We start from the raw sequence: 11,509 nt of genomic DNA, 5'->3' as shown, positions 1-11,509 counted from the left end.
TCCTCTGAACCTGAACGGGGACCCAAAGTCTGTCGTCACCGGCTGTCCAGTCCCGGATGCTGCTGCTGAGGCTGCACGCCCTTCAGTGCCACCAAAGCCATCTCACAGGAGGCACCAGGTTTTACTTTTGCAAGTATTTTTTTTATTGAATACAAACATTTGCAAATACAAAAAAAGTGAACCCAACATGTCCTTGCCGACTGGGCAGGCAGCGCACACGGTAGTAGAGAAAGGGCTTTAGTGCTTTATAAACTTCCTGAGCAAGTCAGCCTTGGCTGCCCTGGGCAAACTCATTTGGTCAGAGAACCCTGCTGCCACCTGGTGGGGAAGGTTGGCACCACACCATCCTGCACCACCTGTTTGGAGCAGGTATCCGGCTGCAGCTTCTTTTCTATGATGCGAATAAGGCAGAGCCCAACTGCCGATAGGAAACGCTATCCCATTAGAGACCAGCAGCCCGCAGGATCCTAAAGACAGCCCCTGTGCTGGAGGGAGAATAAACGCAGGATGATTTCACATCTTGCAAGGGCCAGAAGGATGTGGATTTGCAACTGCTGTTCCTAGTCTTTACCTTCCTCCCCTTTAGGCACAGTATGGTGGGCAGGAGAGGCTGCAGGCTGATCTGCACGGGCACAATCCTTTTCAGACTGTGCAAAGGAGAGGACAAAAAAAGAAGTTTTTTCCCTGAGATCCCTCAGCCCAGGATACGACTTCCCCATCCCATCCCTGAACCTACTGGACTCACTGACACAGCGAGGCATTTGACTGTTCATTAGAAGTATTTACCTCACCAAGGGGTAGGGCTGGGGAGAACAGCGAATCCCCATGCTGCACGTGGGCTGATGGTTTTAAAAGGGTCTATGGACACCTTCAAAATGACGTACCAGAGGCAATGAAAGCTCTGCCTGATAACCCCAACAGAGAGGAAGCTGGTGTATCCCACTACAAAGAGGTGGGGGAAAAGGGTCTCCCACTGTGGGGAGAGCTGGCCTAGAGACAAACCCAGCAGCAGCTTCTGAATGGAGGTTTGGAAACCATCATGCAGCTAAGTATCAAAAGGAAAGCATCTCTCCCTCCAAATGCAGCTAAGTTCTTTCTATCCCTAACCCTCTCCTCAAACAAGTGAGTCGGTGCCATGGTCCTAGGTCTTCATTTGTCCTTTGTGCTAGGACCTGCAGCTCCTCTTGGCAACAGCGTTATAATGAGAAGTCCCCAGACCTGAAGCAATGAGGCAACTCATGGCTCTGAAGCCTCTCAAGCCCTTCCAAACCTTCCCAAAGCAAGGGGATGCTGGGAAGGAGGAAGGACATTTCCCAAGCACAGCTTTGTCTGGCTGGGGGGATAGGGGAGAACTAGGGACAGTGCTATCCTGAGGGGTGGGGTTGTATTCATACTGATGAACATGAGAATAAAGCGCCAATCCTCAGGAGGATGCTGCAGCTGTCAGCTGGTGGCTAGCACCGGTATCTCATCAGTCCCCCTTACGAGAGGCAAGGGGGCCCCATGCCCTTCGTACACATCACAAGGCAAAGGAGCCTTTTCGTATGGTTCTGTTCAACAGCAGGAAAAAGCAGGGAGGGAGGGACATCCTTCAGACGCCACAGCCATCAGCACTGCTGCACAGGGTATTTCACTCCTTAGCCCTGTTCTTATTTTTCTGCTTCCAAATCTTGGACCACCGGAACTTGTTTTTCCTCTTGTCCATCTCCTGGCCTTCACGAGGCCCATCTGTGGGTGAGAAGACAGCACAGGACGTGAGTTCCTTGTCCTCAATGGGACCCAGACCCAGGGGGCTCCCAAAAACGAGAGCACTTACCCAGCTTCTGGATCATGTCTGCCAACATCTGATCCTCCTCTTGCTCTCTGTGAGGGAAGAGGCCTGTGTTAGTCAGCACCCAATGCTCCTTAGGGGAACCCAAGGGCAAGTCCAGAAGCCTGCCCCTCTGCTCTGTCCCCCTCGGGGTAGGGGTGACACCTGTGAGAAGAGCACTCCACCAAGGCACCTCCTCCTCCAGTGCCCCTCTGCCATGCCCAAGCCCAACAGGGCCAGTCACCCTCACAGGCTGTGCCATGGAGACAGAAATCACTTGGGCTTCCCTCCTACATTCAGCTTCAAAGGGAATGTTAAACCCAGAAGTAAAGAAGCAGCCAAAAGGAGCCAGTGAAAAGAATGGGGTCAGGGTCCTCCATGAGGGGGAGCAGAGAGGTGCCAAGCATGCCACTACATTGCAGAAAAGACCCAAGAGCTTCCCATCCTAGCAACAGTGCCCTCAGGACCCCGAGAGGCTCCAGGTGGGTCTCCTCAGCTAGAAGCAGTGAAGCTGCCTCCATGAGGCATGTCAGGCAACCTAAGCAGCTCTGCTGAGGGACCATGCCAACTGGCTGCTTCCCCCCCGTCAGAGCTACATGGCTTCTGGTATGAGGGCTGCACAGCTGGGGATGGTAGCTTTGCTGTGCAGAAAGCTCCTACAACTCAAATGCACCGGTGGAGAGAGTCCCCCTGCCCCTTGCCCTCATGCCATTGTCCTGACTGGGGGCAAGGGAAAACGTCAGTACATCAGTGACTGAGGGAGGAGAGGGGGCTTAAACTGAGACCCAAGCCAGCCATCCCATACCAGAACTGTTTGGCAGAGGGGAGGGCAGCAGCAGCCGCCTGCAGGTCATCTCATCATTCCCTCATCACCCGAGGTCCCGTACCTGATCCTGTCCTCATCCAGGCAATCCACGATATCGTTTCTGTCGTTGACAATCCTCACGTACGACTCCAGCAGCTCCTTTTCTCGTGCCTTCTCCCAGGACGTCTTCAGATCCTCTGCACAATACAAGGGGACCCGTTCACACCAGCAAGCTCTACGCTTACTTGGCTCTGCCTCATGCCTGATACCTGCCTCCGAGCTGCAGGCCATGCACACACACGCTTGCTTCCCATGAACAATATACTTCTCACAAACATCGACCTTCCCGCACCCATCCCCATCCTGCCCGAGGCATGGCTCTCCTCCCCTATCAAACTGTAGACGGGACTGGATGCAGGTGAGAACCCACACAGAGCCCCAGAGGTCTCCAGTCCAGCAGAAAACAGGAGTCCACAATGGGCTAAAAACCCCATAGAGACACCTGCACCAGTCAGATCATGAATGCAGAGCCTGAAGTTTCTGCTTGCCCAGAGCCTGGACAAAGCCCCTCACCGCAAGGACAGTGGACATGCTGGGCTGGCTACTAACCCGGTTTGCTCATCAGACACCGCAGCTCATTCTCCGTATTCCACTGCTCCTCCTCCAGCCTTTGCTGCTTCATTCTGCAAGAGCCCGGAGACACAACAAGGTCAAACCAGGGGAATCCTGCGTCACTTTGGAGCAGACAAGGGATTCTAGACGGGGATTTCTAGAGAGAGTCAGGGCAATGCAGCCAATATTAGGGATTTTCTGGGCTGCCCATATGCCACCTACACAAACAGGCTTCCCATCCTAGCAACAGGGACTGTTGTCCAAGACGACCGCTAAGCAACCTCCTCCTCATGGCACCCAACATGGCATTGGACTGCCCTTCCCTTGTCTAGGCGACGGAGGTGAAGCCCCCTCGGCTAATACGTTCCAAGGTGCTGATGATACACAGTTCTTCGAGCCTGCCTTGCCCCAGTGTCTCCCCCTCTATCCCCACCTGTAAGGGGAGCAGTCAGGGCTCAGCTTATTGCTCAGAGGTAGGAGAGGACGGATGGATGCAAGGATAGATTTCTGGTTGTACTCACTTGTACATCAGCTCCGACTCCAGTCTCAGCAGCAGCTGCTTTTCATGGATCAGTTTGAACCAGTCCACCATGAGGGCATCCTCAGATTCATCTGCATACAAAACGAAACACCACTATGTCCTCTCACTGCTGCGTTTGCTACAGCAAGTCCAAACCCTCTGCAGTGATGGTGCATGAAAGGCAGCACAGATTCACCTACTCTAGGCACAAGAAGGCTTACTTGTCCATACTTGGACATGGACTGGGCCCGACACAAGTAGCCCTTGTTACTCAGGCTACAGACAGTGCACATCACGGATGGCTGGAGAAACTCAGCCAGCTTTTCTCCATCTTAGGCTGTCCAACTCGCCTTCAGTGCAATCTGCCCCTCTATGCCAGCCTGAGCTTTTCCACATCAAAGCCAGTCTTGAGCAAGGCCCACAAGAGGGAATCTTGAAGTCCCAAAGGCATCTTAGAAGCAGCCTTTGAGTCCTAAACCTCAGCCAACTGGCAATTTAGCAATGATATGCTGGGACCATGTGTACAGAGACAGACAGAATCAGTTGGAAGTCCATCTTCCCAGCATTTTACCTGGCTCCCACACTATACCTGGAGTCCCACATTCAATGCACACTCCTAGGACAGAAGACAAATACGTATGCAGATGAGACAGACTGGGGGAATTAAGTCTTGCCTGTCCCGACTCCAGTCTAAGGCCTCCCTTACCTCCTTCACAGCCGCGCAGCTGTTTCTCCAGATCGACTCCTTGCTGCTCCAACTCATCCAGCTGCTTCTCGATATCTCGCACCTTCCCCTGGATTTCCTCCTCTGGGATGTAGTCTGGATGGAGCTGAGGGACAAAGTCACAGAGGCTAGAAACAAATGCTAGCCGCTCCCACGGGCCACTCCCAGGGGACAGTGTCTATGCAGCACTGAGAAACTAGAGGGAGACAGGCTGGAATATGTCCTCTCTCACAGGGCCTCCAAGGTTAGAGAAGATGACGCGATTCTCAGCAGAATAGGCCGTGCTGGACACTATGGCAGGGCCCTCGCTAGCCATCTACCCTGGCTCCTACCCTGGGGGTCTTTAAGAGGAGGCCAGACGAACATCTTGCCAGGGTCGTTTGACCCCAGTGCTCTTTCCTGCCATGGCAGGGGGTCAGACTTGATGATCTGCTCAGGTCCCTTCCGACCCGACCAACTATGAAACTATGCAGTCCCCTCCTGTAGCCTTTAGGAGACACAGTGTGTGGCAGAAGACCTTGGCCATAGCAAGGGGGTAACACAGGCTAGGGCAGCTCCCGTGATATGTTCCTTCGGGAAGGTCTGAAGGTGAGCCCTGCTCCCGATTTCAGGGCTGTGATCTGCGTTCCAACTTCCACCTTTCCGCAGCGTACAGAGACTACTGCGTCTCCCCCAAACCATAACTCTGCCCGTACCCCAACCCTGTAATCCCCACAGCCCTCTTCTGCTCCCCCTCCACCCCGGCAAATTAACTCTCGTAGATGATATCAGTGATGAAGAGGGAGTTGCATATAGACTTCACGGTGGAGCTCAATTTCGGAAGAATAAGATTAAGATACCAATTCTTTTTAGTGGCAAAATGCAGGCCATGCTGCCTCCACCTCCCTACCTTGGTTGGAGATACTGGCTCATTCGCAGGGAAGCTTTGAGGAACAGAGGGTTTAACTAGAAAGAAAAAAAAGAGCAACTTTATAGCATCTCAGCAGGCAGCTCGCTGGTGACTAGCTAATCCCGGATTAGAACTGGAGCCGTTCTAATTCCCTCCAACAGAGGGCAGCAGCAACATGCGCACTTCAATTAGTACAGAACAACACAGGAAACCTCTTCCACCCTCGTTCCTACTGTGCATTATTACTCTGCAGTAGTGCCCACAACCCCTTCGCTTCACTCCCTCCCCTCCGTTTGTCCCATCATCCCAAACTGTGGGACAGTCTCTGCCTGCTTTGTGACACTCAGGGTGCAAACAGACGTCGTCCGATGTCTCGTTTTTGCCACAATGAACTTTTTTAGGATGGCACAAATTGTGAGCCAATAGACATTGCTACCCTGTTCGCACCATATCAAATGAAAACCAGTGGCACGACAAAAGGTAGTAACAGACTCTGTCACTCTATTGCGGCAGGCGTCTATTAGCTTTGTGGCAGGAGAGTATGAGCAGCCTGAGCTGCTCCCACTCTCCAGCCACCTTGAGGGCTCCTCGAGCCCCCAGAGCACCTGTCTGCTTTCAAAGAGGTGCCCCCGGGGAGCCTCAGGGTGCCTCTCTGTAAGTGCGGAAATCTAGGCTCCCTGATCATCCAGACCCGCTCCCCCATGATTGCAGGGAACAGGTCTAGTGGAAGAGAGAAAGCAGGGAGATTGTATCACCCCTTCTCCCGCACCATCAAAACCAGGACATTTGGTGACAGTGATCTAAAGCAACACAGACCTGCTGGGAATTTACAGAAATGCAGCATGGGAACACTGTGCAAGGTCTGGGTTCAAAGAAAAAAAAAAAGTCTCGTACCCACAGGCTCTCCTTCTGCCTTTGTAACCCTCCAGAAAACAGCTACCACCAGCAGTCTGCCGAAGTCAGAAATACTGGCCTCTGCTCTCTCTCTTTCACCCGAAGTAAACTTTAACAATATTACTAGCCTTTAAAAAAAAGGCTCACAGACTAATGCTTAAACAACAAATAATGAGGGAAGGCTGGTACTTCAGAGACCCAGGTTCAAGTCCCTGCTGTGCCAAATGTTTCCTATGGGGCAAAAGGCAACAAACTTAGACCCTCTGTGCCTCAGTTTTCCCATCTGTAAAATGAGGACAATTGGCATGGCTTTACTGCTCAAGGGTATTAAGGATGGACATAATATGGAAAGCGAGGCACTTGGACATTACAGTGAGTGGGACAACGTAGTTACCCCAATAAACAGCAGATGCAGTAGGCAAAAACACATTTAAAAAATAGCAGGGGAAAGGAATGGTCCAAGATTAGTTTGTGCATGAACACGGGAGATAAGAGGCACAGTGCATAACCCAGGGCAGCCACCTAATACTCCTTGGCAGTCACATAGTTCATTACTAAAAGATGCAGTTCCCAGGTCATCAGGGAAGAGCTCAAGGACAGGTCTCAACACAGGCCCAGCCCTTCAGCAATCTCTGAGGTGAGTCCCTTTAAGGTGGAAGCCCCATCAAAACCATCGGTGACTAGGGACAGACCAAGAAGTTTGGAGGACGCAGCCAACGCAATGCGGGGTCGGAGACAGACAAAGCAATCTGTGAGCTTAGACAGAGACTACTGCTTTATATGTAGAGCCCTTTCTGTCCCACGACCTGCATGCACCTTCACTCAGTGCCACAATCCGATTCTCGTGAAAAGCTCTCTCTCCATACAAGAGAGAAACTCAGACTCAGGTGGAGAAACAGCAGTAAAATCACTGTCCACAGACAGTGGGAAGGACTGAAACAGAACCATGGGATCTCAACTCCTAGCTGCTTGCTCAAACATTGTAGAAAACACTGAGGATACTGAAGCAAACCAGTATACCGAAACCCAACCACAGAATTGATATCTTTATTAATCTTTCTAGAGGGTTAGAGGAACGATATAGTTAACTGGCTGTTTAAAAATACCCTTTCTGTCCTGAGTTACTGGGAAACTAAAAAAAAGGCTTTTTACTTAGCCCTATAGAAGGGACATGATAGAGGGTCAGGCCCTCTGTCCCTAATCCAGTCCACAGCAATGGTAGATGAAGATGGTGGGTCACAGTGTTGAGAGAAAGGCCGATCAGCCTAATCTGAAAAACCAGTAAGGAAACTGGCTGCAGCACAGATATGCAGACTGGTCTGTGTTATACAGTCTCTCAGACTGGTTACTCAGTTATAAATGAGAGCTTTTGTATCCACATCAGACCATCTCCTAGAAAATGAAGCAAGACAAGACTTCATGTATGTGGAAGCAACTGCTGTGGGTAGTGGCTATTTCACTCATAGAAAACAGGAGTGTTAACATGGGACTAACTAGCATGTTAAAATCTCAATATCCAGGGAAATTGTATATTCATTGTTTCAGAAAATCCCAAGGGGCAGCCAGATGTCCAGCTAACTGGTGCTGACGGATTTTCCCATGTGCTTTTAACCATGCAACTATAGCAGTACCTAACAAGCAGCCAGACATTGGACCCTGCTGTTCTAGGTGCTGTGAAAACACACAGTAACATGTGCTCCCAGCCCTAGTCGTTGAGACAGCCAGCCAGGGATGGGACAAACACCAGAACAAAGCCAATGGTGCAACAGCAGTCGCCATCGTGTTAGTTCTGTGCCCTTTTTGTCTGGGTTTGGATGGGTTCACACTCAGCAGGGGATTGGAGGCATCATCTGAGTCACTGCCAAGCTGGGGGTCCTTTCCCTTCTCAGGTGAAGGCTAAACCCAGGTGAGCCCCATTTTATACCCTTCCTCCAGGGCAGAAGCCCCTACTCCAGCTGCAACAACCAGGCACAGTCTCTAGCTGGCTTTTAGTGAGACCGTGTTAAGCTAGCAAGCGCTGAACACACAGCTCTTTTTCAAGACAAGGCCACAGAGGCAGGCTTGGTAACAGATCTCTGGACAGTGCCAGAAACTGGTATCTTGCCAACAAGCACTGCTGCCAGGCTGCCCAAAGAGAGAGCAGGAGACAGAGGCTTTCAGTTGCTAGAGCCAGAACCTTACCTGGAGCCGTGACCCACTTCGAGTGACCCGACTCCTCCTCCTTGGCAGGGGTGACAGGCTCTTCCCATTTTTGCTTGGGTGCTTGCCAGCTGATAGAGAGCTCCCGGCCAGGGTACAACTTCTTCTTCTGAGGCAGTGCAGCAGATGGAGCTAAGTTGGAAAGCATGGAAAGGGTGAGAACTGCACCTGGCTTCAACCTTTGTCCTGCAAAACAGCCCCTCTCACCCAGCAAAGCCAGACACCTTCAATCGCCACCTTTGCTACTAGTCCTACACCTGTTCTCAGCTCCACAGCAACACTGGGTACACCCTACACAACAGCTAGACATACCTGGCACAAATCTCAATCTAGTTCCCATGATAGAAGGGGTTCGGTGATCAAACTTCTGGTAAATAGCTGGATTATTCCCAAGCAGTGCCATCACTGCGCCTCCATGCCCCACACACTTAGCATTTGCTTTGTAACTATGTTCTATATATTTATGTCATCTATCCATTGGGTGCTTAAAGTGGATTGCCCTAATAACTTTTTTCTAGTGCCTTCCTGGAATGGAGATAGACTGCCTAGACTGTATGTTTCCCATAACCTCCTTCCTCTCCCCTCATTCCCTTTAAGGGCAGGTGCTAGGTTTGCCCTTCTCCAGTCTTCTGGGATTTCCCCCATCCTGCACACAGGAGATAAGACACCTGTGGCTCAGCAGCTATATCAGGAAACTTCTTATGAACACTAGGGTGAATTTCATCAGGCCCTGATGGCTTGAATATATCTAACTTCTCAAAATGTTCCTAACCCCTTCTCTCTCACCTTATTCTGGCCTGCAATGTTATTCCATTCTCCAAATTAATTACGTCTTATCTGGTCACAGTTAATCCTTTTTAGTGAAGACTGAAGCAAAATAGTCACTAAATGTTTCAGTCCTCTACTAGCCACCCTTTATTTGCTCTTCTTCCTCTTTAAGTAATGGACACATACTTTCCTTAGTCTCCCTTTACTTCTAATGTATTAGGAGAACCTTTTCTTGTTGCCTTTTATGTCCCTTGCTAATTAAAACTCTTTGCACTCAGCCCCCCTGTAGGGATAACCCCATCTGTCTGTGCTATTCCTCTATACTCATCCTTAGTCTGATGTCTTTGTTTGCCCTTCTTATAAGAATCTATTTGGATGTTCAGGTCCCTAAAGGGCTCCTGAAGCAGCCAAGTTGGCCTTTTACTTTCTTTTGTCTGCATTGGGAGAGCTTCTTTCACCATTTGCAATCCTGCATTCCGTTATTCTTTGGACTCTTTGAAAGAGATCCTACCTTCCCTGAGTTTGCTGAAGTCATAGATTCATAGATGTAGGGTCAGAAGGGACCTTGTAGATCTTCTAGTCTGACCCCCTGCCATGGGCAGGAGAGAAAACTGGGCTCAAATGACCCCAGCCAGGTAAATGTCGAGCCTCCTCTTAGAGTCCATTATTTTGCTAGTCTCACCCTTTCCGGGTGATCATTTCATGATTGCTTTCACCCAGATTCCCTTCTCATTTTCAGCCAATTCCTCCCTATTAAAATGGCCACTCCTCTAATAATCACCTCAACCTTCAGAGACAGAAACCTACAGCAAAAAGTGCAACCAGACCTTTCTGGAAATAGGAAACTCTTCCACTCCCTTCTGCACCCACACAGAGAAACTTCAGGTAAAGTAAGACTCGAGGAAGGACATAAACCTGAATTCCTCCTACTACCGAGGGTTGTCTGAACTGAACATATTCACAAGTCTCTCCCTTTTTTGCTGAAAAATTTCAAACGTTGATGTTTTTCCTTGTAACCCTATTCTCTAAGCCCCACCAATTACTGGGGCAATTTACACTTTGAGTGCCTAGACATGTTTTACAGGAGGTTAGAGGGAGACACGTTTTAGTTAGAGCGGCTCTCGGGAGCTGCTCTAATTAAAACACCCACAGCGTCTCGTGCATTCAGCATCCCACATTTCAAAATGGCGTCAAGGACGCTTTAACTAAAGCTTGTTCAATGATCTTTAGTTAAAGCGCTCCTGCTGCCATTCTGAAATGCAAAAACCTGAATACATGAGAAGCTGCAGCATGCTGGAGCTTTCTGATTAGATGAATTGAGTCTGGTCTGCTCCAACACGTTCCCATTAGGACACATCAGAGCACATGTATAGGCACTCTTTATTTGTAAACTGTTTATTCCTCAACCTTGAGTATATATATCAAGCCAAGTCCAATTCTACAGTGTTTAGTGCACATGACAAGACTTGCCTGCAGTTGAAAGCAGACAGACATGCCACCACAACATGGCAAGAGCTGTAGAAAAGGATTCTGGTCTTGAAACAGAGACTGCTAAGCCAGAGAACAAATTTTTAATAAGGAGGAAAAGAAATCATTGGAAACACAAAGAGAAGAGAGTATAAAAGGATGGTGAAATGAACAAGAAATCAAGATTAAAAAGAACTGAACATGCCAGGAATTTGCAGAGGCAAACCCTGAGACAGTGTTAGGTCTCAGAGTGTCAACTGGTAGCAAAGCTTCCTTCTCCTGCTCCCTCCCAACTTTTCTCTGAAAAAAAAAATGTGACAGACTTATCAACAGCTCCTGTTTACATGAGGAAGAAGAGTAGGTCTGTAAGCCAACCCTCATGATTGTATTGCATGAGAAACAGGAGGAAAAAATTTATCAAAGAAGTCACACAAGAGTCAGCAACAGAAAACAGCCTGTCATGGGAAATGCAGGGGAAGAAGGTCAGTCCCATGGTGAAGGGAACAAGCTTTTGTTGGAAGGTATGAAATCACAGCAGTATGCAACACTTCTCCTCTTGCCTGTTCTGCTGTCCTGTGACCAAAACTCTGGTTTCAGATAACAGCAGTAACAATATTTATTGCCAGTGACCCCATTCCCTGTGGATGGGAGGCTAACGTTTTGGTGGCAGCCAGTCTATTTTTACCAGTACACACGCATCTAACAGTCTTAGATTGTCTTGCACATCCCATGCTCATCCATGCCATGCTCCATTTTTTTTTTCAAGCCCAAATAGGACAAAGGGGAGGGAAGAGAGAAAACATATGGGGGAGAAGGGGGGG

The 11,509-nt window shown here is 49.5% G+C and overlaps 1 protein-coding gene across 5 annotated transcripts in view; it reads right to left on the bottom strand.

The window, feature by feature from the left end:
* Positions 1–135: 135 nt before the first annotated feature.
* Positions 136–11,509, bottom strand: part of MICALL2 (MICAL like 2) — a 35,668-nt gene continuing 24,294 nt past the window's right edge. For all 5 annotated transcript variants that reach the window (XM_006030698.3, XM_025212372.1, XM_025212371.1 and 2 more), the window contains exons 10-17: positions 8,436–8,585; positions 5,361–5,416; positions 4,454–4,577; positions 3,749–3,839; positions 3,225–3,298; positions 2,698–2,812; positions 1,817–1,863; positions 136–1,728 (exon numbers count right to left, since the gene is read on the bottom strand). In XM_006030698.3, the coding sequence (XP_006030760.1) occupies positions 1,631–1,728; positions 1,817–1,863; positions 2,698–2,812; positions 3,225–3,298; positions 3,749–3,839; positions 4,454–4,577; positions 5,361–5,416; positions 8,436–8,585 (755 nt within the window). In that variant the 3' untranslated portion in view covers positions 136–1,630. The remainder of the gene's footprint in view (positions 1,729–1,816; positions 1,864–2,697; positions 2,813–3,224; positions 3,299–3,748; positions 3,840–4,453; positions 4,578–5,360; positions 5,417–8,435; positions 8,586–11,509) is intronic.

This window comes from Alligator sinensis, unplaced genomic scaffold (assembly GCF_000455745.1).
Source record: "Alligator sinensis unplaced genomic scaffold, ASM45574v1 scaffold1517_1, whole genome shotgun sequence".
NCBI classification, from domain to species: Eukaryota; Metazoa; Chordata; order Crocodylia; family Alligatoridae; genus Alligator; species Alligator sinensis.
The sequence above is the reverse complement of the archived record's forward strand: the minus strand, read 5'-3'. Positions and strand labels throughout refer to the sequence as shown.